The 26293-nt window shown below is 51.6% G+C and overlaps 1 protein-coding gene across 7 annotated transcripts in view; it reads left to right on the forward strand.

The window, feature by feature from the left end:
• The window catches only part of ACACB (acetyl-CoA carboxylase beta), a 109575-nt gene extending 85026 nt beyond the window's left edge, over window positions 1-24549 (forward strand). For 5 of the 7 annotated variants that reach the window (XM_086681911.1, XM_086681910.1, XM_086681912.1 and 2 more), the window contains 19 exons: window positions 1556-1711; window positions 2450-2653; window positions 3490-3645; window positions 6825-6947; window positions 7051-7320; window positions 8236-8333; window positions 9445-9565; window positions 11117-11227; window positions 12090-12233; window positions 13079-13199; window positions 14826-14922; window positions 16495-16591; window positions 17142-17277; window positions 18115-18292; window positions 19883-19995; window positions 20966-21120; window positions 21775-21945; window positions 22043-22179; window positions 22838-24549. In XM_086681911.1, the coding sequence (XP_086538037.1) occupies window positions 1556-1711; window positions 2450-2653; window positions 3490-3645; window positions 6825-6947; window positions 7051-7320; window positions 8236-8333; window positions 9445-9565; window positions 11117-11227; window positions 12090-12233; window positions 13079-13199; window positions 14826-14922; window positions 16495-16591; window positions 17142-17277; window positions 18115-18292; window positions 19883-19995; window positions 20966-21120; window positions 21775-21945; window positions 22043-22179; window positions 22838-22964 (2715 nt within the window). In that variant the 3' untranslated portion in view covers window positions 22965-24549. The other 2 variants (XM_086681915.1, XM_086681916.1) reach the window with 2 other exon arrangements.
• Window positions 24550-26293: the final 1744 nt, after the last annotated feature.

The raw sequence follows: 26293 nt of genomic DNA on the forward strand, positions 1-26293 counted from the left end.
CCCTCGCGCGCTGGCCTTCCCTTCGCTCTGTCCGCGTGAAGGGAATTGAGCAGGTAGCAGAGTCCTGGCGTACTCAGGGAGTTGCTTGTATGTGCCTACTGAGTGCGTGATCATTTTCCAACACAGCCAGAAAAGTCATCTGTGATTCTGTTGCGAGCTTTTCAAATCACACTGGAAAGTATGGTTTTTGATTAAAAATTTTTTTTCATGTTTATTTGTTTACTTTCTGAGAGAGAAAGAGAGCGAGCCGGGGAGGGGCAGAGAGAAAGAGTGAGAGAGAAATCCCAAGCAGGCTCTGTGCTGTCAGCTCGGGGCCCGACGTGGGGCACAGACTCACGAACCATGAGATCGTGACCTGAGCCAAAACCAAGAGTTGGACACTTAACTGACTGAGCCAGCCAGGCACCCCTGAAAACTACTTAGAAAAAAATTTTTTAATGTTTATTTTTGAGAGAGAGAGAGAGTGTGAGAGCGTGGGAGCATGAGCAGGGGAGGGGCAGAGAGAGAGGGAGACACAGAATCCGAAGCAGGCTCCAGGCTCTGAGCTGTCAGCACAGAGCCCGACGCGGGGCTCGAACTCAAGGAACTGTGAGATCATGACCTGAGTTGCAGGTGTAGTGTTGTGGGCGGGGCTCCCGGTGGACCAACCGTTTGAATACTGTTGCTCTTTTACTGGTCAGGGCCTCGTAGACCTCATCTCCCGTGTTGATGAAGATGGTATGCCTCATGCTCTGTCTTTGCCTGGATGTACCGTGTGTGTGGTTTTGTTTTGTTTTGTTTTTTCCTAATCCTCTATTGATCGATGTTAAGCTAATGTCAGTTTTTGCTGCCTCAGTCAACTAGCTACCTCCAGGGGTCTTATTATTTTCAGGTTCAGTAAGTCTGATAGCTCAGGAAGCAGTTACCACTGAAAAGATTGTCACTCTCAGATCCCAAGAGTGGGGGCACACCTTACACAGGGAGCCACATGGGGAAGCACCAGGGGCGGCCGAGAGGCCGGGGAGGAGGGGGAAACGTGGATAAGAACCTTTGTGGTGGTTTCTGCAGGAAGGATCAGGTGCGGCAGGGTAGGCCAGCTTGGGTTTGGCTTGTTTGAATAATCTCAGGAGGTTCTGGAACTGAGGGGCTGTCTCTAGTTGTCCGGCACCTGGGCCTGGGGTGATTAGGGCAGGTGGACAGTGACTTGGAACGCGAGAGCCCCGAAGAGGAAGTGTGTGCTCTGAAAATTGGTTGGTTTGCATTTGCAAAGTGCACTCACTTTGGGGTGAGTCATTGACTGTCTCTCGGAATCGGTAACCCTGGAAGCGGAGGTCCCTCCGGGGTCAGGGAGGCCCCCAGTGGTCAGAGCATCACACTACAGAAGATAGAAGGCAGGGTCAGGACGCTGGACAGCCTTTGACGTGCCTTCACCTTCAGAGGCAGGGCTCGGCGGCGTATACTCGCTGGGCATACTTTTCGGGGGAGGGGAAATGTTTTCCTCTCTCCTTGTGTGTCTGAGGCCCCGTTTCCAGCCCTGCGCCCCTTGCCTTAGCGTCTGTCCCTCCCACTTTGGCAGGAAGCCTCCTTTGAGTACCTGCAGAACGAGGGTGAGCGTCTGCTCCTGGAAGCCATGGATGAGCTGGAGGTGGCGTTCAACAACACCAGTGTGCGCACCGACTGCAACCACATCTTCCTGAACTTCGTGCCCACCGTCATCATGGACCCCTTCAAGGTCTCGCCTCTGGGGAGGCAGTGGGTTCAACTTTCCCTGGGCCTGTGGCTGCAGGTGGACAACCTCCTATCCATGAAGTTCCAGAGCCATGTTTTTGCCACCCTCTTAGGGTTATCCCTGTTCTGATGTTCACCCTTTCCCGGGCAGCATGCTTCACTCTTGGGATGACGCAAATGCCCCAAATTTCATCCCTGGTTCCTGGCTCCTTGGGCTCTTGGGGACCGTGTATAGGAGGGAAGGGGATAGAGAACCATTCTCCCGTGGCTGGTTCTTCATGAACAGGCAGGGTTGGTGCTGGTGATTCTGGGATGAAAGAAGTCCTGGGACGTCAGCATGGCATCTGTGGGGTGCAGAGGGCCCATGCTGATGCCCCGTCTCCATCAACCCACATAGTTCCCAGGAAAAGAAAATGCAAAGGCTCGAGCTACACGGTGCAGATAAAGATTGATATAATGTAGGCACACTAGCTCTGTTACTTGCCAGTCTCAGTTTCCTCATCTGTCAGTGGGGCATAAAAATGCCGCCCTCTTGGAGTAATTATGAGATGAAATGAGATCATGCTCTTCTTGTACTTAGCACGTGGCTATTTGTGGGTCCGTACTGTGTCACAGGTGTTTTGCCTTCAGTGTCCCTCATCGTTCCGTTGTTATCACAACTATTTATAAATAGCTAGACCTGTATATTACCAGTGTGCCTGGATTGGGGCCTGAGAGTGGAATTGCTGTGATTTGGGGGCAGATCGAGGAGTCCGTGCGTTCCATGGTTATGCGCTACGGCAGCCGGCTGTGGAAACTCCGCGTGCTGCAGGCTGAGGTCAAGATCAACATCCGCGAGACCACCACCGGCAGTGCTGTTCCCATCCGCCTGTTCATCACCAACGAATCGGGCTACTACCTGGACATCAGCCTCTACAAAGAAGTCACCGACCCCAGATCTGGAAACGTAAGGCTGGGCGGGCCCACAGAGACCCACCTCAAAGTGCAGTCGGGGTCCGTCCGCTCGAGAGAGCAAGACACAGACTGAAATGATGTTTGGTGGCCATCTGCTGGATTGGGGTGGCTGCTTTGAGTTTACGGTAGACGTGTCAGCTTCTGCATGCCAGTTGTTCATTCCTCTGGGAAGGAGAATCAATCCAAAGTTTGATCCATTCAAGGACCGATATTTGGGATAAGATGCAGAGTGCCGTGGGTCACCGTCGTGCAGCTCCCATAAGGCTGGCTCCCTTAGGGCAATGGGTATTTTCCCCAGCCGTGTTTTAGAACAGATCTTTGTAAACCAAATCAAATATCCCATTGACTTCCATTACATCTATAACTTTTTATTTTTAAGCGATTAAAGAGTATCAGGAGGTTGGAAAAATAGTAGAGGGGAAAACATTACTGCAGAGAGTTCCCAAGCACCCTTGACCCGACCTCCCCCAATGATAGCACTGTAAACAATGGGACCTTGTCATGACAGGCAGTTGACGTTGGTACGGTGCTAATAACACAGATGTGGACTCTATTCAGATTTCACCAGTTTTTGCGCGTGTGTAAAGCCCTATGATAGTCACATTTTTGGAGCTACGCTCCCATACCTGTCACTGTCCCTTCTCGTGCTGGTTGCCCACGGTGGCAGAGAAAAGATTAGCTCTCTGGGGCATGCGCTTTGTCACGTGATGTGATGAGCTTTGCTTCTTTCCGCCGCCTTTTCGTTGAGGAGGATGGGAGTAAATTGGACGGGAGCGTGGCTCTCTGGGAGTCCCCTCCTTCACTCTGTTTCTCTTTCTGTCTTCCCAGATCATGTTTCACTCCTTTGGCAACAAACAGGGCCCCCAGCACGGGATGCTGATCAACACTCCCTACGTCACCAAGGATCTGCTTCAGGCCAAGCGATTCCAGGCCCAGTCCCTGGGCACCACCTACGTGTATGACTTCCCGGAGATGTTCAGGCAGGCAAGTCCTGTGGCTTTCCTGGGGCACCACCCCGGGTCCCCCCTGGGATTCCACCCGCCCCACACCCCTCCTCGTCCTTAGTTACTCTCCTGAAGACCCCAGCCTAAAGAACTCCGTATTGGGAATGCCTTCCTAGCGTCTTGTCTAAAATGAACCTACTTTCTTCCTCATGTTAGAAAGTCACGTAATCCAGAAGCTTAGGAAAATAAAGGAGCGTGGAAAAAAAGAAAAAAGTGACTCATGGTTCCGTGTCCTAAAGACACATTGCTTAATAATTTTGGTGTGTTTCCTCCTGGCCTTTTGAAAGCTTGTTTATTAAGAGCTCATTTGTGAAGGTCTGTACCTGCCACATTCCAGGCACCATGCTATGGGTGGGTCGACCCTGAGGAAGAGGGTGGAGTCACTAGCTTTAAGGAACTTTTAGTCTACTTTTTAAAAACAGTGTCTTGTTGTGTTTTCCTAGTGATTGAAGTGTTCATTGGAAAATACAGGAAAACGGGTCTCAGCAAATAAAATTCCACCCTAATGGAATCCATTCACTGTTGTCAGTGCAGTATCATTCTTTTATTTACTTTTGAAGGAAACAGAGACAGAGCATGAGCAGGGGAGGGGCAGATAAAGAGGGAGACACAGAATCGGAAGCAGGCTCCAGGCCCCGAGCTGTCAGCACAGAGCCCGATGCGGGGCTCGAACTCACAAACTGCGAGATCATGACCCGAGCCGAAGTTGGTCACTTAACTGACTGAGCTGCCCAGGCGCCCCCATCCCCTTTCTTTTAGGTAAAGAGACAGAATAGTATGGACAACATTCATGCCCAAATGAATAATTCAGTATAATTCCAGAGGGTTTTTTTTGGTGAAACTGCAAAATTCGTATGGAAAAGCAAAAGCTGTGAATAGCAAAAACAAAGAACTAAAGGCAAGAGGACTTGTCTTAACAAACGTCATCACTTGTTTTAAAGTAGCAGTACTTTTTTCGGTGTGCTGTTGCAATAGAGCCAGACAAGTAGACCAGTGGAACAGCATAGAGCCTAAAATCAGACCCACTCACAAACAGCCTTGACCGAAGGCAGAGGTGGGATTGTGAATCAAGGGAGTGAACGTCACCGAAAGGTACAGTAGTTCCCTCTTACCCGTGGCTTCGTTTTCCACGGTTTCAGTTACCTGTGGTCAACGGCAGTCTGGAACCAGAGGTTCCTCCTTCTGACGTGTGGTCAGAAGTTCAGTGTTAGCCTAACGCTATGTCACAGTACCTACATCAGGCATCTCACTTTAGCCCATCGTGTAGGCATGTTATCATCTCCTGCCATCACAGGAAGAAGGGTGAGTTTAGTACAATAAGACATTCTGGGAGAGAGAGAGAGAGACTGTGTTCACATAACTTTTATTATAGTGTATTGTTATAATTGTTCTTTTATTATTAATTTTACTGTGCCTATTTATAAATTAAACTTTATCATATGTATAGAAAAACAACGGCATATATAGGGTTCAGTACTGTCAGGGGTTTCACGCATCCGCTGGGTATCTTGGCGCATATCCTGCATGGGTAAAGGAGGATTTATCTAATTGGAAAAAGTAAGTTTCGATTTCTACCTTATCTAGCACACAGAAATAAATTTCAAGGGGATTAAAGCTACTTGGAGTCAGTTTAAAGCATAAGCTGTACAGGAAAAGACCCATAAACTTGACTATGTTAAAATTTTGAAGTTCTTGATGCAAAAAAGGAAAGATGAGTCCCAGCTTGGAAGAATATGTTTCAATGCCTATTACCAGCAAGGGATTACAACAGATTATCTAAAGAGCACGTATAAATCAGTTAGAAAAAAAAAAAAAAAAACAGGGAAAACTATAAAAAATATGGACGGGAATTACAAACAGGAGGTAATTGGCAAAAAAGAAACTCCCATGGTCGATAAGTGTATTCAGAGGCTCTCCTTAATAATCAGTAGAGAACAGATTAATACCGCAGTATAATTTCACACCCAGCAGACAGGTGAACGTTAAAATATTTGACAAAACAGGTGTTGGCAAGTGCATGGAACAAAGGAATTCTTATGCCTTCTTACTGGACCTGTAAAGGGTCTTTAAAAATGAGAGAGCAGGGGGCGCCTGGGTGGCTCAGTTGGTTAAGTGTCCGACTTCGGCTCAGGTCATGATCTCACCGTTGGTGAGTTCGAGCCCTGTGTCGGGCTCTGCACTGACAGCTCAGAGCCTGGATGGAACCTGTTTCAAATTCTGTGTCTCCCTCTCTGTCTCTGCCCCTCCCCCACTTGTGTGCGCGCGCGCATGCGCGCGCGCTCTCTCTCTCTCTTTCTCTCTCAAAACTAAAAATAAACATAAAAAAATGAGAGAGCAGTTTGGTAATATTGATCAAACTTGAAGCTTCACCAACCCAGTGACCCAGCAATTCCGCTCCTCGGTACCTACCTGGCGAGACTCATCCAGGTTTATAAGAAGAGACCATCAGAATGCTCGTTACAGCCTTATTGTTAGTACTGCAGAATTGGAAGCAACCTAAATGTTCCTTAGAAAAGGCTATGAATAAGTAAATTATGATCTACTCACACCATGGAAACTGAATAGTAGAAAAAATGAACCAGAGTTAAATTTCTCATTATGGATACATTTCTCACACCTATGGGGGAGCCGATGGGGCAAGGTACAGAAGGATGTGTCCAGGGCCAGACCATTTATTTAAATTTTAAAATCATGCAGGGGTGCCTGGCTGGTGCGGTGGGAAGAGCACACAACTCTCGATCCTCACGTGGGACTCGAACTTATGACCCCGAGATCAAGAGTCACGTGTTCTTCCCACTGAGCCAGCCAGGCGCCCGGCATGTTTTAAATGTATGCATATATAATGCATAAAAGCATGCACGGGACTAGTAGACGCTGAGTTCAAGACAGATGGTTATCTGGGGTTGGGGAGGGACGGGTTGGGGAGGGCTACACCAGGGGCCTCAACTGCATTTTTCTTCTTCCTTTAAAAAAATTCATAAGCATCCGCGGAAAAATTAGGATTTGACAAAACCACGAGGTAGGTGCTTGGGTATTTATTATTCTGTGTGGTTTTTCTGTGCGTGCTTTAAAGAGTGGATGCTTTAAAAAAAGAGAGAACTAGAAAATGTGCCTCCCTAATGGTGACTTCAGGTTTTCTCTTTCTTTCCCTGTCCCTAGGCTCTCCTTAAACTGTGGGGCTCCACAGACGACTACCCCAAAGACATCCTGACATACACCGAGCTTGTGCTGGACCCTCAGGGCCAGCTGGTGGAGATGAACCGCCTCCCTGGAGGAAATGAGGCAAGAATTCAGCAGAGCCCAGCCCCTGGCTGGAATCACCCTTTCCAAAAATGTCCCCCTGAAGAAACAAACCGTTTTCCTCGTGTGTGCATCCCCTCGGCAGGTGGGCATGGTGGCCTTCAAGATGAGGTTTAAGACCCGAGAGTATCCAGAAGGGCGGGATGCGATCGTCATCAGCAATGACATCACCTTCCGCATTGGATCCTTCGGCCTGGGAGAAGACCTTTTGTATCTGCGTGCGTCTGAGATGGCCCGGGCGGAGGGTATCCCCAAAATCTACCTCGCAGCCAACAGCGGGGCCTGTATCGGCCTTGCAGAGGAGATCAAGCACATGTTCCAGGTGGCTTGGGTGGACCCAGGAGACCCCCACAAAGTACGTCACAAAGCCAGCCTGGCGGTGTGGCGCCACCTGGTGGGGTTGATGGCGCCCACAAGGGGGCGGAAAAAATCTTAGCGGTCTTTGTGTACAAAGCACAGACCTACGAACAGCACACAAAAGGCGTATAAAGTTGATCAGTATTAACATTTCATGAGACGGGGTGGCAATTAGGAAAAAATGTCCTAAAAAGGCACCTTAGGGGAACGATAATGAAGACAAGTTTATAAACGTTGAGCTAATATAGGCTGAGCACCTCCTGAATGCACTGTACATGAAGGATACAAAGGTGAATGAGACATAGTCCCTGGCCTCAGAGAATTCTCAGAAATGATCTGGGAGACGTAGAGGCACCAGCCATGATAAAGGCGCAGTGAATGAGAGAAAAGCGCGCATTTCATGATGGGGAACTGCAGGGGACAGTTATTTTTTGCAGGCAAAGCATGCATTCTCAAGGGGGTGATCCTGCCTCTGCCAGAGGGGCAAAAATTATTCTTTTCATGTAAAAAGCATGTATACATACGTACACACACACATATATAGATAAGCATACATACGCATGGTTCGTAAACTATATAATAAAATTTGGTGGAGGGAGCTGGCAAGAAGGGAACAAAAGAGACCCTTCAGGGGAGCAATGATGAAAAGATCGTTGAGGAACTGAATCAGAGCAGGAAAAATGTGAGGTTGTGTGTAAAGATGAGTGGAAAGCTCTTAGCACTGATCAGACCTTCAGTTTATAGCCGTTATGAATATGGTATTAACATCAGACATGTTAACTAGGCTGTTAACACATTGTTGACTCGTTATTAACCTCCGCCCCTATAGTGTTGTGGTTTTTTATAAAAAACATTGGCTGTCGAGTGCAGGGAGCTGAATTCACAGCCTCACTGGAGTATATATATTTTTAAGGGATTTAAATACCTGTACCTGACGCCTCAAGACTACACCAGAATCAGCTCCCTAAACTCTGTCCGTTGTAAACACATCGAGGAAGAGGGAGAGTCCAGGTAAGTAATTTATCAGGTAGCTCCTTCATTTTGCCTCTGGTCGATTTCAGTTGCTAATGGGCAATCCCTCTCATTGCCTCTGGGCTTGTGGGTGACGTTTTCAAATGGGCTGGTGGTGTTTGTACAGTGGGGAACCCTGAGCTTTCTGGACACCGACGACTTAGACCCCTGGGGAATTCTCCAGGGTGAGCCCTTCCTTGCCATCCCAAAACGAGTCACAGCTTTCATAAAAATAGTACCTCACGCAAGAAGAATTAGATGGGTTCCCCGGAGCTGCCAGCTCATGTTTATGCCCAAATTAGCCAGACTGACACAGCAGCGATTTGGCAGGCTGGTAAGGTGTAGGCAAGGTGGGAGTCTGCTCCAGGGAGAAGGTTCAAGGCTACCAGCTACCAGCTATCTTTTCCAGGGAGTTTTGCAGGTGTTTTGTTTTGTTTTGTTTTGTTTTGTTTTGTTTTGTTTTGTTTTGTTTTGTTTTAGTGAGGTTGACAAAATCAGAATTTCCCAGCTAGGTTTTCTGGAATGTTAGTTGGTGATATGTTGGGGGGGGGGGAAGGTAGTGTAGAAAAAGTTCCATAATCAACTAAGTTGAGGAACACTGGATTTAAAGGAGATCTAAAAAGCATCTTTACTGCAGGCCTTCTCAGAACCTTTAACGGTTGCAGTGTCTTGTGAATCTTTAACAGGGGCTGGGCTGTATAGTGGCTTACACTTCTGTGGCCATAGAATCTCTTGACTGACTGATTGGTTGATTGACTGACTGTGAACTAAGTGGCTTTCCCCGTCTCTCTGTAGACCAAACGCTATTCTAGATGGTTTTTGGAGGTAGGCAGGGTGGGGGCAACATTTCATGAGGATAGCCTCCAAATAGGCAGACATCTTTGGTTGGAAGGGTGATAATTACTGATGCTGTACTTGCCCTTCTAGAAAATTCAGGACCAACTGTGAAGGTCCTAGACCTCTGCTTTCCTTTCACCCCTGGCTGCTTTGTCACCTTCTGTTCCCTCACCTTGCTCGTCCGTCCCTCCTGCCCTGGGTCCCGGGGAAGTGCGTCCGCCTTGAATTTTTCTGGGCTAGAGCTTGGTCTTGAATCCATGCTCGGTTCGTGAAGGTATGTCATCACGGATATCATCGGGAAGGACCGTGGCCTGGGCGTGGAGAACCTCAAGGGCTCGGGCATGATTGCAGGGGAGTCCTCCCTAGCTTACGAAGAGATCGTCACCATCAGTATGGTGAGTCTCCTATTATACTTCCTTTTCCTTTTCACCTTTCTCTTATGGAATCTTTGTAAGCGTCCCGGAAGTAAAGAGCCCCGTGCGTTCATCATGCAGTTGCAGGGATTGTCAGCCAGCAGCTCGTCCTGCCCCCTCGGTCCCTCTGCTCTCCTGTTTGGGGATATTTTAAAGGAAGCCCCTGGCCCTGTCTCTCCATCTGTGGATGCTCCGATGCAGATCTTTACTAGATAAAGACCTTCCCCCGCCATGCTTTTTTACAAAATGACAGTACTGTTCTTACACCAACATCAACAGCAATACTTTAATATCCTTGAAACCTGGTTCGGGGGTCAGTTTTAACAATTATCTCAAAATGTATCTTCTTATTTAAAAGGTACTGAGTATTTAGAAGAACTTTTGTCGGGTTTTAATTGGTACTGAATGAATATCTCCACTTCCCTCCCTTGGCCTTTTCAAAAATATTTGCTGTTTCTGGTAATACTATTCTTTTCATGGTAGATTGTCGTTTAAGACCTTATCTTTACATTCGGTGTTGGATCTTCAGTTTCCAGGCTGGAAAATGTGGCCATGAGTGTCTTCCTTAGGCTAGTGTTCTGCATCTCATTTACATATATTTCATACATGTTTCAAAATCTATATATATTAATATCTACAAAAGATATGTATTTTTATATGTTCCAAAGTACATATTTTGTATGTATCATATATAATATCGTTTATATCGATATGATATATATGATATATGTCATAATGTATATATATCATTATGATGGTGACATCATGATATATGACATATATATGACATGATATGACATATATAATATATAATTACATGATAATACATATCACACATATATATAATGATATAACATTTATATGCATTATGACATATCACATATCATATAATTATATATGATGATGTAATATGTAATTATATATGACATATATCGTATATATAATTATATATGATGACATATATATGTGTGTATTTATCTATATATATGTATATATAGATAGATATAGATAGATAGCTATGTAGATATATATAATTTTGAAAAAGTTTACGACTGACTCACCAGAAGTTACAAGCCAGTATAGAGAGGTCCTCTGTCCCCCTCACCCAGCTTCCCCCAAGGCAGTATCCTACATAATACATTATCGAACCCAGGACATTGACATTGGCACAACACTCTTACCTTGGTATAGACCTTAGTCAGATATCACCAGTTTTGCACGCACTCCCAGATGCCCTGTGGCTGTGTGAGAGGCTACCATGGCTCAGAAGAACTACATATACGCTATGCCTTGTGTGAAGCAACAACCAGAACATTCTGTGTCTGCTGTCTATCCTCACAACACTCTTCTTCATTAACCACATTCTTTCTGGAAGCCAAGGTTAGGTGAGCCCGAAGGAGTGGCCTGTGCCTGTGCCATTTGGTCACCTGCCAGGCCACCAGTGGCCAAATCGTACCCTCCACGTGTGCCCAGTGGGTTCCTGGGCTTTCCCTCCCCAACCACACCAATTCCAAAGGGCTGCTGTCTCCACAGGTGACCTGCCGAGCCCTTGGGATCGGGGCCTACTTGGTGAGGCTGGGCCAGCGAGTGATCCAGGTGGAAAATTCGCACATCATCCTGACGGGAGCCAGCGCTCTCAACAAGGTGACCGAAAAGGAGACTGTAGGGGGCGGGCGTGTGGGGCCAGGACTCATTTTAACATAACCACTGTCTCCCAATGGAGGACTTTTCTCAGTATGAAACCAGTGTCATTCCAACTGAGCTAGGAGCTGTTTTTCCAATTTGTACTCATCTGGGTCTCTCAGGAGCCAAAACAATTTTTTTCTAAGTGTTAGGCTCTTGTGCTAAAACTCTTGTGTGCTGACAGTTTAAATTTTAAAAAAATTATTAAGGTGGCATTATATATTGTAGAAAATTGGAAAAAGACCACCCCCAAAAAAAGTAATTTTGCTCCTACTAAAATTTTGGTGTCTTTCCATCCCATCTTCTGTCTCCATGATGCCTGGTGAGCGTGTGGTTTGGGATTCTGTTTTCACTGTATGAAAACATGCCCCACGTTGCTGTAAAGCCTTGGTAAGATAATGTCTGATAAAATCCCACTGAAGTTCTGCAAGTCTGGTCCCGGAACCAGCAGCAGCATCACCCGGGAACTTGTTACGAATGCAGATTCCCAGGCCCCGGCGCCAACCTGCCGAATCAGAAATACCCGGTAGGGTTTCGCCTTGGAGAAGACCCAAGTAATCGGTTGGATCGCTGGTCCTCAAATTGGGCCGCGGAGTTCCAACTACCTAGAAGTTTAAGGAAAAAGTACTGATGCCTGGGTCCCAGCCTCAAAAGATTCTGCTGTAATTGGTCCGGATGCAGCCTGGGCATTGGGAGTTTTGAAAACTCCCGGGTGACTGTCACGGGCGGCCAGGGTTGAGGACCGCCGAGGGAGATGACTTCCAAGCAGGTGGAATGGGCCTGAGCCGGGCAGGCCCTTGCTAACCTTGCCATGTCAAAGCAGGTCCTGGGCAGAGAGGTTTACACCTCCAACAACCAGCTGGGCGGCGTGCAGATCATGCATCACAACGGCGTCTCCCACGTCACTGTGCCAGACGACTTCGAGGGCGTGTACACCATCCTGGAGTGGCTGTCCTATATGCCAAAGGTCCGGTATCCCCCCCACTCTGCACCGTAGAGTCTGGAAGACTTTGTCATCAGGTTCACTTGCTGGGTGGTATGGGAGTTTGGGAACCAGGAAGTGCCACCCTTGTGGCTGGGCTTAATTTTTCTTCACTCTGCCCTCCTTCCCTCTCAGACACCCAGCTCTGTCTAGCTGTTCTTTGCTTAGAAAAAAAAAAATGGCACTGGGGCGCCTGGGTGGCTCAGTTGGTTAAGCATCTGACTTCGGCTCATGGTCGTGATCTCACGGTTCGTGAGTTCGAGCCCCGCGTTGGGCTCTGTGCTGACAGTTCGGAGCCCGGAGCCTGCTTCGGATTCTGTGTCTCCCTCTCTCTCCGCCCCTCCCCTGCTCACATTCTGCCTCTCTCTCAAAACTAAGTAAACATTAAAAGAAAATTTTAATGCCATTGTAAGATGCTATGTGCTGATCCTTTATAAAGGGGTGGCCTTGCGTCTCATCAAAAGAGGTAACGCTGAACAATAGAGAACCCTGAAGCTTTGCAGTCGGGCTGGATCCGATTCTTGGCTTCCTCATCGCTAGCAGTGAGACCTTGGGACAGTCTGTGCATCTTCCTGAGCCTCAGTTTCCTCATCTGTGAAATGGGAATAACAATAGCACCTACCCTAGGGAGCTCCCTTGATGATTCAGTACAATGGTGTTGAGAACCTGCACCTTGGCAGGCCCTCACCAAACGCCACTCATGCTGGCGATGACTGGCTAATTCGGGCAGGGTTCTGCGGCGCAGGCAGGCATGATCATGGTCGGAGGAGAGAAGCAGATCACAGGCATGGCTGACCGGCACAGAAGACTGAGGCCGTTTTCTCTTCTAGGATAATCGCAGTCCAGTCCCCATCACCACACCCTCGGACCCCATTGACCGAGAAATTGGATTCTTCCCGTCCAGGGCTCCCTACGACCCCCGGTGGCTGCTTGCAGGACGGCCTCACCCAAGTGAGTCCCTAAGTGCTTTGCCGGAGACCTGGCTCTTGGGTTTCTTTTCTGAAAAGAAGGCGTGAAGGGGCCCTCTGGTAGAAGCCCCGACCGTCCCTTGGTCACACATCCCAGAGGGGGACACCTGAGATCAAACGCAGAGGGAGTGGAGGCTGGGGGTGGGGGGCACTTTTCTCTATACTTTTCCTAAGTCGTTAATAAAGAAGCAGTGGGCACAGGCTCTGGGGTCCTCGGGCTGGCAGATGCAGGGAAAGTGAAACAGGGGGCCTGGCCTCCCTCCGAGCTGCCCCGTGGTTACATAGGCAAATGCAGACGTCAGGGTTTCAAAGACAAGACTACACCCCTCCACCCCCTCTCTGAAAGGGGCAAGCAGGTATTTGATTACCTCCTGAGCAAGCAGAACACCCCAGGGAAGCTGAGCTAAGCCCGTTACCATGATCCCGAGTCTGGAATTTCAGATGCCGCTGCCTTTAGGGATCCGCCTGCCCGTCCAGCTGCGTGGTGCAGGAGGGGTGCCCGTCAGGGGCGCGCCGGGCGCTGCCGGCTCAGGATACCCCGCGGCTCGCTTGCCCCTCTTGTGCCTCTCTCGAGCTTTCTTCCCCATGAGCTCTGAGGGGGATGGCTTTATCTTGCCTAAAAAAATGTCCACCTTGTTTCTGACCATTTTCCCCATCTAGTCAGGCCAGCCCTCGGGCAGACACGGGAGTTGGGCTGCTTTGTTCTCAGGCACCCAGCCTCCCTCGCTGGCGGCTTGTGACCCTCGCGTCACCTGGCTCCTTTGTCCTTGGCCAAACCGGAGTCACGGACACCAGGGCGCCAATGCTTCCTTTAAAGGGACGGCTGCAATTGGCATCATCATGTTCTGTCCCCTCCCCCTCCCCAAGTCATCTCCCTTCCCCTCCTCCCCCGCCCCTTCCCGACTCCCCTCTTCTCTCCCTCTCCCTCTGTCTCTCTCTGAAATTGAAGATGCCCCCCCAGTTAACGTTTAAATGTTATTAAGCTACTGCCGGCACATTGAGGATGAGGTTTCCCGGGCAGGTGGTCCCTTCCCCAAATCCCACCTTCTGAAGGGGCCCTGTCAGCTCTCTTTGCCTCCTGGGCTGATCCTTGGGATTAGGATCTCCGTGCCTTTGGCATTGGCAGGAGCTGATACGGTTGGATGTTCCAAATGGGCTGAGTTCCTGACTTGGGGTATTTTCTGCAACCGTGTTTTTGGAGGGTTTTGTTTTGCTTTGCTTTGCTTTCTTTTTTTTTTTTTTTTTTAATTTTTTTTATTTATTTTTGAGACAGAGAGAGACAGAGCATGAACGGGGGAGGGTCAGAGATAGAGGGAGACACAGAATCGGAAGCAGGCTCCAGGCTCTGAGCCATCAGCCCAGAGCCTGACGCGGGGCTCGAACTCACGGACTGCGAGATCGTGACCTGAGCTGAAGTCGGATGCTTAACCGACTGAGCCACCCAGGCGCCCCTGCTTTGCTTTCTTTTAATGGGGTCGGGGTCTGTGTGGTTTTCTGGAGAAACAGGTGTCTGGGCTGTGAAGGTCAGGTTGTCTGCCCCACCAGGCAGACCATGGGGACCCTCATCAACCCAGCCCCTTGGCCTGGGCCTCTGCCCTTCTGCCCACAGCTCTGAAGGGATCCTGGCAGAGTGGATTCTTTGACCACGGCAGTTTCAAGGAAATCATGGCACCTTGGGCCCAGACGGTGGTGACAGGAAGAGCGAGGTAACCCTGAGAACGGGGCAGCCTGCACTCGCCTGGCCTCACCAGGCACTGGGACTCCCAGGCACTAGCCATGGGTCCTTTCCTCCTGGGTGACCCCCAAGAACACTTTCCTTTTGGCCTCAGGGCTTTCCGAAAGGAAAACTAATTTGGGGGGATGGTTTTCTGGAGGCTGAACTGCTTCATAAAGTCTGGATTTTTCTGTGGCCTTAGGAAAGGCCATCTCAGCCATCTGCTTGCTGGGGGCCAGAGTCTGCCCCTTTGGGAGTCAGAAGACAGCGCTGGGTGCTCCCACCAGAAAACCACACAGACACTCAAAACTATGAGGTCTGTTCCACGAGGGCCACGATCAGGAGCCCTCTTGTCTACGCAGAGCTGGTGGACGGCTTAATCGCTTGGATGCTTTCAGAGCTGAGCAGCTCACCCCTCAGTGGTGCAGCCGTCATCATTTTAGACCTGTCTGGCCACCTGCGGGATCCTCTCCGTATAATTGACCCTTATAATTATCCTTATAAGTTAGCATTCAGATCGTGGCACGAGGTAGTTGTTACAAGTCCAGGCTCTGGAGTCAGATCTAAGGTCCTTCACTTTCTCTGGGCCTTTACGTCCTCATCTGCAAGACGGGGATGATAATCCTGCCCCCAGAGGACTGCTGTGAGGACATGTGTCAAGCTCTTAAAACACCCTAAGTGCTCCGTCAGTGCCAGCGGCTGCTATTCCTGTCCTTGTTGGTGCTGTTATTTCTCTCCCGGGCAATAAATAAGTATTAAAATACTAAATGTTAAGCCTAGTACTAACAGCTCATCCCTCCCCCCTAAGTGTTTTATTTTTTAAGACCTGCGATGAGATCTCCCTCTTCTACATGGAAACCCTTCCTTTATTTAAAGACGTTCTCTCCACCTGCCTCGTAGACACGAGTGACCCAGGGATGCACCTGGCTCAGGCCTGGCTGGTAGCAGGCGGGTGACAGTTACTAATGTCATGGAATCCTCTGAGCCGCAGCTCCTTCAGGCTCCACATCCGCCACCCCTTTGAAAGCACGCCGCGGTGCCTAGACCCGCCCCGTCCCGTGCGGTGGCTGCTGGCCGCGTGCAGCAATTCAAATCTCGGTGACTTGAGAGAGGAAGGTGTATTCCGTTCCCCTGTTGCCCTTGGCACGTTTCAGGTGCTGAGCATCCGCCCGAGGTTGCATGTCACGGCTGCTGTTCTGGATGGGCCAGGGGGAACACAGCGTCCCAGAAAGTTCTAGTGGAGAGCGCTGCTCCTGCACTGGCCTGACCCTCCCCGTCACCACGATGGCTGCTGCCCCAAGAAGGGCGCCGATGGCACCTTTCCAGCCCGCCGGCTGGCGAGGAGGCTCTTACCGCTTTGGAACGGCTTCTTTGCCTTCCAGTAAAATAACCCGCCAGAGTAAAAGCTGTGCACGCTTCTGCACGCGTGCCCGTGTCCCAGCCTTTAGTGCCCAGGTACCCAGGATGCCCATAGAATGTCAGCCGGGGCTGGGCGGACCCGTCTACCCCCGGATCCAAGGGGGCTGCCGCCCAGCTCCCCGCTCGCCCCTGCTCCACCTCACAGGCTAGGGGGGATCCCTGTTGGAGTGATCGCCGTGGAGACGCGGACCGTGGAGGTGGTAGTGCCTGCAGACCCTGCCAACCTGGATTCCGAGGCCAAGGTCAGAGGGCTGGGAATTTGGGACTGTGGTTTCAGCTGGCTCAGCCAGCCGTAGGGGATCCTGGGCGGTCACACGCCGGCCCTTCCAGCCTCAGGGGAGTCCTTGGCCCCAGGGGCGCCTGTCTCCAGCACTGTCTCTGTGGGATGCATAAATGTCCTACGCTGTCTTTCTTCTTCAGGGGGGTGACAGGTCCCTGGGAATCCCTCCTGCCCTCTGCGCCTGTCCCTGTCCCTGTCACTGACTCTAGCTGGGCCATGGCACATATGGGAGGAGCTCAGGAGTCAGAGGGTGGGTCCTAGGACTCGGTATGGCCTGGACTGGCTTGGCACCCCTTTGAGCCTGTAAATGAGGCAGAAGGAACCTCCCTGGGCTGCAGAAGCAGGGCCCCCAGCAGGTGAGCTTCGGGCCCTCGCTGTGAGCCCTGGCTCTGGTGTGGGTGCCAACGCAGATCAGATTGCCTGCCCTCTAGGGTATGGCTCAGAAGACTGTCCCCGTGTCCCCTCGCTGATCTTGCACAGAGGAGTCTGATCCAGGCCACCCTGTGTTCCAGATAATCCAGCAGGCGGGCCAGGTGTGGTTCCCAGACTCAGCCTACAAGACGGCCCAGGCCATCAACGATTTCAACCGAGAGGGATTGCCCCTGATAATCTTTGCCAACTGGAGGGGGTTCTCCGGTGGCATGAAAGGTAAAGCCACCTCTCCTGTGGGTGTCCCAAAGCTGCGGGGTCAGCACCCAGGACAGGGAAACCCCCTCCAGGTGGTGCTGTCGCGTCGTCATCTTAGCTGAGCCCCCCCTACAACCTCCAAGGATGGGAGCAGTTCAGGGAACATCCACCCATTTCACAGATGAGGAACTGAGGGCTCCCAGTGTGACTAGCCAGAGGTCACCCTGTGAGGGGCAGGGCAGGGTGGGCAACCCCGGGAACTTTCCTTCCTGTGAAGGGGCTAAGAGTAAGACCAGCCTGAGAGAGGTCTGAAGTGAGGGTTTGATATGAGCTGATCACGGGTGCATGGTGTTAGCTCCTGGCATGATGATGGTTGATTTTATTATTGCAGCCTAACCACATAAGGTGCCTGGTACTCGGAGAGCCTCGTCTTGGTGGAAAATAACGACCACGCTGTCTGTGGGCAGGAGGGAAGGATCTGTGCTATTGCTGGATAGATAGGGTTCCGTGTGCTAGGAACGGCAGGACAGGGTGGGGGGCAGTCACCGGTGAGGGCATCCCGAAGTCAGAGCTGGAAGGAAGGGACCCTTGAGATTGCCCTAAGCTTCCTTTTACAGATGGAGGCACTGAGAGGCCCCAGTGTGAGGGAGGGGAGAGTGGCCTGGCCAAGGTGACACGGACAGTAAGGGTGCAGTCTGTACCTGGCCTCCTCTACTGCCCTTTCCATGGTGCCGTGAAGCATCCCGGCTGAACACGCTTTCTCAGGCTCCCCAGGACAGCGACGGCTGGGGGCTTGGCGTGTGGCAGGTGCTGGGGCCTGAAGCCTCCTCACCGGGCAACTAACTGCTTTGCTTTCAGACATGTACGACCAGGTGCTAAAGTTTGGAGCCTACATCGTGGACAGCCTCAGGCAGTACAAACAGCCCGTCCTGATCTATATCCCACCCCACGGGGAACTCCGGGGGGGCTCCTGGGTGGTCGTGGACTCCTCCATCAACCCCCTGTGCATAGAAACGTACGCAGACAAGGAGAGCAGGTGGGTGTGTGACCCTCAGCCTCGTTTCCCTTCACCCCCAGTCCCGAGGCCCCATCATCTTTGAGCCACTGGCCAGGAATTGCCAGGGCATTCTGAGGTTCTGAAGGATGGAGAGGCTCCAATTTTACCAGTCCGAAACTAGCATCCAGTGCACAGGTGGATTTTATCAGGAGAGTTCATGGCACCTGAGCTTCCTGGCAGCCAGGATAAAAAGGGAAACATAACCAGTCCTCTAGTTCTCCCTGGGCTCTGAGTCTCTGCCCAAGCTGTGAGTTCCTGGAGGGGCTGTGCTTTATTCAGTTTTATAGGCCAGGGCCTCGCACAATGCCTGACCGCTAGCAGGTGGTTGGGAAATCCTGGCTGAACAAATGACTGACAGATACTTGCCTGAGAGGTTACTGGTTCGTCGGGAGAGAGAAACCTGTGGCACTTTGTTAAGGAGGAATTCATTCATTCCAGGAACGTTTACAGAAAGGATAATGACAGTGGTACTTGCTACATGGTGCTTGAGTAACTTTAAGGTGAAGACTCTAAGTTGGGGCGCCTGGGGTGCTCAGTCGGTTGGGCGTCCGACTTTGGCTCAGGTCATGATCTCGCAGTTCATGAGTTCGAGCCCCGCATCGGGCTCTGTGCTGACAGCTCAGAGCCCGGAGCCTGCTTCGGATTCTGTGTCTCCCTTGCTCTCTGCCCCTCCTCCACTCACGCTCTGTCCCTCAAAACTGAATAAATGTTAAAAAATTTAAAAAAAAAAAAAAAAAAAAAAAAAAAGGAAGACTCTAAGCTACATGCTGTGTAGGATGTCAAGACCTCATGAGTAGTTTTGCCCCAAATATAGGCATCCTCTTCCCATGTCTGTTACCCATTCATTCATTCAGTGACTATTTATTGAGTACCTACTATGTACCAGACATCATGGTAGATATTGTGATACGGTGCACATGAGCGACACCCGTCCCGCCTTCAGTGCACCTAGACCATCACGGGGGGCTGTTGAGGTCCGCCCTCCAGGATGACTCGGGACATGAGCAGCCTCAAGTGGGGTCATCATTACCTTTTCACTCTGGCCACCAGGAAGCTCAGAGCTACATCAAGTATTTCTTGGGGCTTCCAAACTATCAAAAGAGGATGAAGGGGGCAGTGTGGGGGGTGAGTGAGAGGGCCAGCTCATACTGAACCATGTTGAGTTCTTCATTGTGCCTTTGTGAGCTTGGAGGAGATCAGAAACAGCACCCGGGCCCGAGGAGAGCAGAGATTAGGAAAGTCACAAAGGCTGTAGCTGTAGCTGAAGAACAGGAGGGCTATGCTGTTCTGGAGAAGAGGCCTATGCTCTCAGAGCCGAAAGGGCATTCCAGAGTTCAGAAAACGTGATTTTAAGACGTTGGCTCAGCCCCTGTATATTTTATGGATATAGAAGCAGATGACTGGAGAGTCCCCTCTGACTTGCCCAAGGTCACAGAGTGAGTCTGTGAAAGATCTAAGAACTCACACCCGGATTTCCTGGCTCTCCTGTCTCTACCCCCATGTCTCCTGGCTGTAGTTTGTTGGGGGGACATCTCCTACATCTTCTACCCCTTCCTCTTCTTTTTTCAGGGCGAGCATTCTGGAGCCGGAGGGAACAGTGGAGATTAAGTTCCGAAAGAAAGATCTGATAAAGACCATGAGGAGGATCGACCCAGTTTATAAGAAGCTCGTGGAACAGCTAGGTGAGAGGGGTGGAAACGCCTCAGGTCTCAGAGGGCAAGAGAGACCCAGCCCGTTCCCCTCCCGGGGGGGTTCTAGTCCGGTGAAAACAAAGTGCCAGCGTGCCAAAAGACAGCTCCAAAAATCGGGGGATGTGTTAAACACGTTCATATTGCAAAATCAGCCCTTTACCATCAAAAAGTATGTTTAATGCCTTCGCGTATTTATTTCTGAACACACATAAAATAGAACAATGGAAGTATTTGGGGCCAGTGAGGACGATGAGAATTTGCACAGCAAAATGTCCCTTTAGAATTTTCCATCAGACCTGAAGTATGTTACCAATTTTGTCTGAGTGATAGTTTTGTTTCACTTGTAGCCTTAGATGTAATTCTCTTTAAAAGTCCATGTTGGGTGACAGTGCCTTTATAACTGTGCCCTTCACAAGATTTATTAGAGTGTGTGTGTGTGTGTGTGTGTGTGTGTGTGTGTGTGTGTGTGTGTGTAATTTCTTTGGTTTCGTGTCAGGGTAAATGCTGATCTCTTGAATGAGTTGGGAGGTGTTCCCTCCTGTCTTCTGAGTCGGAATTGGCATTATGTCTTTAAATCTTTGATAGGAGGTTTCTGGCTACAAATTCATCTTTATTATATGTAGGACCATTCAGGGGATCTGTTTCCTCTTGGCAGAGCTTCCATAGTTTGTATATTTCAAGGAATTTGTCCATTTCATCTAAGGTGTGAAATTGGCCCAGCGTTGTTCATAATATCCCCTTAATTGTATTTTGCAATATGTGTGGAAAATAGTAAGTGATCGTAGCCGGTGAGCACAGTGGTTCTTCCCGAGAAGGGGGCACATTTAGAGTTGCACGCTGAATGCGGTCTCGCCATGGTAAGCACACTTCTGAGACCGTGCGAGCAGCTTGGTTTGGGGGCAGCTTCCGAATCAGAGCGCAGGCCTGTCCTGCAAACCCTGGTTTGTGCCCTTGCCCACAGGAGTGTCCGAGCTCTCCGATAAGGACCGCAGGGACCTGGAGGGCCAGCTGAAGGCCCGGGAGGACCTGCTCCTGCCCGTCTACCACCAGGTGGCGGTGCTGTTCGCCGACCTCCACGACAGGGCCCACGGCATGCTGGAGAAGGGTGTCGTCTCTGTAAGAGCCTGCAGCTGTGGGAGCCCCACATGAATGCCCCATCCTAAGGTCACCTGGTTTCCAACCGGAGCAGATCTGGGCTCGAAAGCTACATGTTAGAAACACTTGGGGAGCAATAAAAAAAAAAAAAAAATCCCAGTGCCCAGGTGGCTCTTCGGACCAATTAAATCAGAGTATCAGGGGGTGGGAGCCCCGTATAAGTATGGCTGCAAATCCCCAAGCGATTCCAACAGGCAGCAAGGTTTGGGAACCACCAGTCTGACCCCCATGGGTGTCTCTAACCACGGGCCAGACTTGGGAAGGATTGTTCCCGCCCAGCACTGGCCTTCACCAGCCCCACCCCATCGCTCGGCCCCTAAGAAGATACCCTACACTCACCTACCACCCCTGTGTGTGGGGCTCCCTCCCAGCCAGCCTAAGCCTCTCCGTGCCTCTGGGAAGCCCGAGTAGTCCCGTGCCTCTGGGAAGCCCGAATAGAGTCCCGGTGAAATCTTGGCCCCGCCAACCCCCCGCCCCAAGCCTCAGCTGCCCCGCCTGTAAAACGGGAATGATCACCGAGCTTGCACCTAGCCCAGGGCCCCGCCCCGGGCAGCACCCTGCATCTCTGCCCGCCCCTGCCCCTTCGGAGGGCTCAGGCCTGGGGCTTGTCCGCAGGACATCGTGGAGTGGAAGACCTCACGCGCCTTCCTGTACTGGCGTCTGCGCCGCCTCCTGCTGGAGGACCAGGTCAAGCAGGAGATCCTGCAGGCCAGCAGTGAGCTGAGCCACGTGCACATCCAGTCCATGCTGCGTCGGTGGTTCGTGGAGACGGAGGGGGCCGTCAAGGTGGGCCTGGGCGGAGACAGGACGGGTGGGTGCGTGCCTCCCGGGGCTAGCCTGCTCAGGGGTCCCTCTCTGAGGCTGCCTGTCCCCTTCCCCCCAGGCCTACCTGTGGGATAACAACCAGATGGTGGTAAAGTGGCTGGAACAGCACTGGCAGGGCGGGGGCGGCCTGCGTTCCACCATCCGCGAGAACATCAAGTGTTTGAAGCGCGACTCCGTCCTCAAGGCCATCAGACGGTAAGTGGCCACCCCGCCCACCCGCCCATGCCTTGGACTTCTTGGCGAGCGCCGGATTTACCGCCAGCCGCCTGACCCCAGAGTGCCAGCTTGACTCCATGACGCTGCATGGTCCCCGGGCCTACGGCTCAGCCTCGCGTGCGAGGTCCACGGCTCGGGGGCTGTATTCCTTGCTGGAATATAGAGGACAGCTGGCCCAAGGTCACGGCTAGAGCGCATCTGGGAGAGCCCACGTTCTTAACTGCTAGGCCGTAGGCTGCTGGCTCCCAATGGTGCCAGCCTTTCCAAAGGATTTGCTCACCCCATTCCCATGGGGTCCCCTGTGAGATGGGTAGTCGATCATGTGGGACCCCATTTAGGGAATGAAGCTGAAATTTAGGGGAAATACTGGGTCTCCAGTCACACAGCTAGTGACTGACAGGGTCCACTGTCCTTCCAAGTGTTCTGACCCCCAGAATTCCCTCCTGCCGTATAGGACCACACCCCCGCCCCCCCTCCTGCCACGGTGACCACGGCACAAAGAGACTTGGGAGCCCTGGGTTGTCACCCACCCAGGAACATGGCATGGCCCTGCACAGGAATTCTTAGCGACCGCCCTAGGACCCCCTGACCTAAGTGGCAGGAATGACCCCTGCCCTTTTCTCCCCTCCCCCTGCAGCCTGGTTCAAGACAACCCTGACGTGGCCGTGGACTGCATCGTGTACCTGAGCCAGCACATTAGCTCAGCAGAGCGGGCCGAGGTCATCCACCTCCTGTCCACCATGGACGGCCCAGCCTCCACCTGACCCCGGCCCACCCGGCCGCTTTCAGGACCACGGGCAAAAGAAACCACGCTGACCCGCCTACCGCAGGCCTCATCAGGACCTTGGGGGTTTGCTTTTTAAAAAGAAAAGAGCAAAAAAAACCCCTCAAAACCCCAAAACCCCCAAAACCCTAGGCATCTCTGCAGGGCTGCTGGCCTCCCACTCACTCCTGCCTCAATAAAAAGCTCAGGAGAGCCCCTTCCGAGCAGAAATAGCTTCCTCTCCATCACTGGGAAGTTGGCTCTGGTGTCTCTTGAGACATCATCTTTTTTTTTTTTTTTTTTTTTTTTTTGCTGCATCCCTGAATCACATTGAACCCAAACCCCCCAGTTTCCTTTTGCTTTCCAGTGCCTGGTATGCGGGCTCCAGGTGTTCTCTTGGGCTCATTTTATATCAGATCACAGAATCTTTGTATCTTTCTACTCTGAGACCAACTCCTGATTGTAAGCGTCTTACATAGTTCGGCAGAGTAAGTCGGCCGAGGAAGGAAGCGCAGAAACAGCCTGGTTTTTGTCATGATGCTTATTTGGAAACTGTCAAGTCACCTGGGAAAGGGCATGAATGGTTTTTGAAGAGAATAAAACGGTATGTCGTTCCCCACGTGGCCCCTAGAGGGGCGCCAGGAACGTCTCGCTGGTAAGGCCGTGCTGATTCTGTTTTCGAAAGACGGAAAGCAAATGGGCAGAACTGTTTGGCCGCACATTTCAGGACCTTTGAAGACAGCTTCCGTGTGGCTCCCAGCCCTCCCAGCCGGCCCCTTCCCTGGGAGGAGGACAAGGACAGCCCCCCCGGTCCCCTGTGTGCAGCCTCGTGGCCGGGTTGGGAACACGAAGGCAGAAGGCAGACGGTCACCGGGCTCACAGCCCAGCTGGCTCATGAGTGTCACTGCGGGGATTGCCACTACTCACCTCGAAGGCCCCCTCTGCCGGCACCCCCTCACCTGGTGCCTTGATGTCTGTGCAGGGATCTGGCCCCAAGGGGCAGAGCTGTTGGTTTGCAAGGACTGGACCAGAAGGGCCACACCAATTTGCTCAGGGAGGCCCCTGCGACCTGCCCTCCAGCACTGGGTTCTGGAGGCCGCAGGGCATCGGGGGCCTGCTATCCTCCTCCCGGCCCCGTCCATCAGTTCTTGGGTGCCGGTGATGGGGGCAGTTGCCCCCCCCCCCCCCCCCCCCACTGCTGGGATGGGAAGTTTGTCTGAGGAACCTTGCCGGTTCAGAGACCGACGAGGCTGCCCAGGGAAGCCCCCCACCAGCCCGGATGCTTCCACTGCCTGAGTGGAAAAAAAAAACAGAGTTTGGCCATCAGCCAGTGACGGACCTGGCACATGAAGGTGTCATGGGGGCAGTGAGAGATGGGAGGAAGAGGAATTATCTGTTGTCCCATCCTGGGGCCGATTCGGGGAAGGCGTGGGACTCCACGCTGACTCGGGAACTGAATGTTTCCGTGTGCGGGAGGCTCCCTTGGTTTTGGAGGGAAAGGCAGGTCCATAAGGAGCTGCTCCCCAGGTGCAGTGGGTGGGGGATCCCGCCAGGAGATGTGTGGAATAAAGTGTTTTTTAAAGGAAGCACTTTGGCCTTGACTTATTACCTGGACCAGAAGAGGCAGGCCGCCTGCCTGGGTGATTGCCCTGGAGCTCACCGGCCTGCCCCATTGGCCGAGATCTTGCGCAAGCCCCCATCCCAGGAAGACAAAGCTCTGATAAGAGTTTGTCTCCCAGAAGTCAGACAGTTTGTGACAGTTTGTATCCTGGAAGTTTGTATCCTGGAAGTCACGGGCGGACTTGGTCTTTTCAGCTTGATTTCAAAAATGGCCGCGTGCTGCTGTCTGCCGGCTGATGGGGCGGAGTTCAGCACATTGGCAATCAGCTGATAGTACTTTCCCTGCTTCCGGGGACTCAGTGCAGCCCCCTCCAGGGAAGAGGGGAGGGACCGTGCCACTGAGTGTGGCCAGAGGCCTTGGTGGGCAGCTCGGGTCCAAACTGGATGCTCAGGGTGGTGACCTCATCCCATGTGACCCTGGAGAGCCTCTCAAGTGCATGCTACACTCTATCCTCAATGTCAATATATATATGTGTGTGTGTATATATATATACGTGCCCAAGTTCACACAGCTGGTGAGGTGGGGGCCAGGCACCCAGGCTGACCCAGACCCGATCTTGCGAGGCCTTTTGCTGTCCCGTAAATCCTGAACCTTTGCAAAGGCTACGTCCTGGCACGTGAGGACACCATCTACACCAGCCCCCTGCCTCACCCCCCCACCCCCACCCCAGCTGATCCAACCAACGTCCTCATTCGGATTCCCATCAAGACCCTGGCCCCTCCAGGGCCAGGCCTCGGCTGGGGACAAGCTACCCTCTCCCTTCACTGGAGTCTCTCCCTCCCTGGATCAGCAGATTCTGGAGCACCATGCACCACCCCCCCCAAACCACTTGAAGGAACCCCGTGTCCTTGGACGTACACCTTGTCCACATCACGAAAGCGGGGTGCTACCAAACTGGCACCCCCTGCTTGGGTCATCCCAACCTCTGCCTCTTGCTTTGCCTCCCCCACCTCATTCTCCAAATCCAAAAGTCAGTTGGCCTTTTAACCCAAGGTCACTTTCCCCTGACACTTTATTATGAAAAATTTCCAAACACCAACAGGTCAACTTCGCTGTGGCAGACGCACAGCCATTCAGTGCTGGCTGCTATCGCGGTCCTTTTCCTGTGCTTGTCCTGGCCCATCCATCTATCTGCCCCTCTCTCAACCTGTCAACCCATTCTCTTATTTGGACACATTTCAGAGTAAATGGCAGACATCTGTATACTTCCCTAGGGGGATATTTGTGTTTCCAAACACTGGGTTTTTTTGTTGTTTTGTTTTACCTTTAAATCATGTCCTGAGCTCCTTTGCAGCCGAGAGTAGAGAGTTGAGAACAGAGCTGTGTTGAGGTGAGGTGGCCCATCGTGTGGCTGGTGAGGGGATCTCCAGCCTCACGGTGCCCGGTTCTGTCTGTGCCGAGCGTATCTTCGTCAACTATTTATTGAGCACGTGCTATGTGTCACACACTGTGTGAGGGGGCACAGCCGTGAGCAAGACAGCCCACTCCTGCCCTCGGGAGCTGTTTTTCCAGGGTCCCCCAAAGCTAGAAATTGCAAAGGGTTAACCGTAGAGGATATTCATGGCCACAACTCGTCAAATGCCCAGGGTCTGTTGTCATTTGTTGTCCTATTTCTTTCGGAGATGGGTCCACCTTTCAGGGTCACTGTGATAGGAACCGAACAGAGGAGATCACCCACAAGACCGCAGCAAGGGTCCCCAGATGACCAG

The sequence above is a fragment of the Puma concolor genome, chromosome D3 (genome assembly GCF_028749965.1).
Source record: "Puma concolor isolate L17-30 chromosome D3, mPumCon1.1.hap2, whole genome shotgun sequence".
In the NCBI taxonomy this organism is placed as follows: domain Eukaryota; kingdom Metazoa; phylum Chordata; class Mammalia; order Carnivora; family Felidae; genus Puma; species Puma concolor.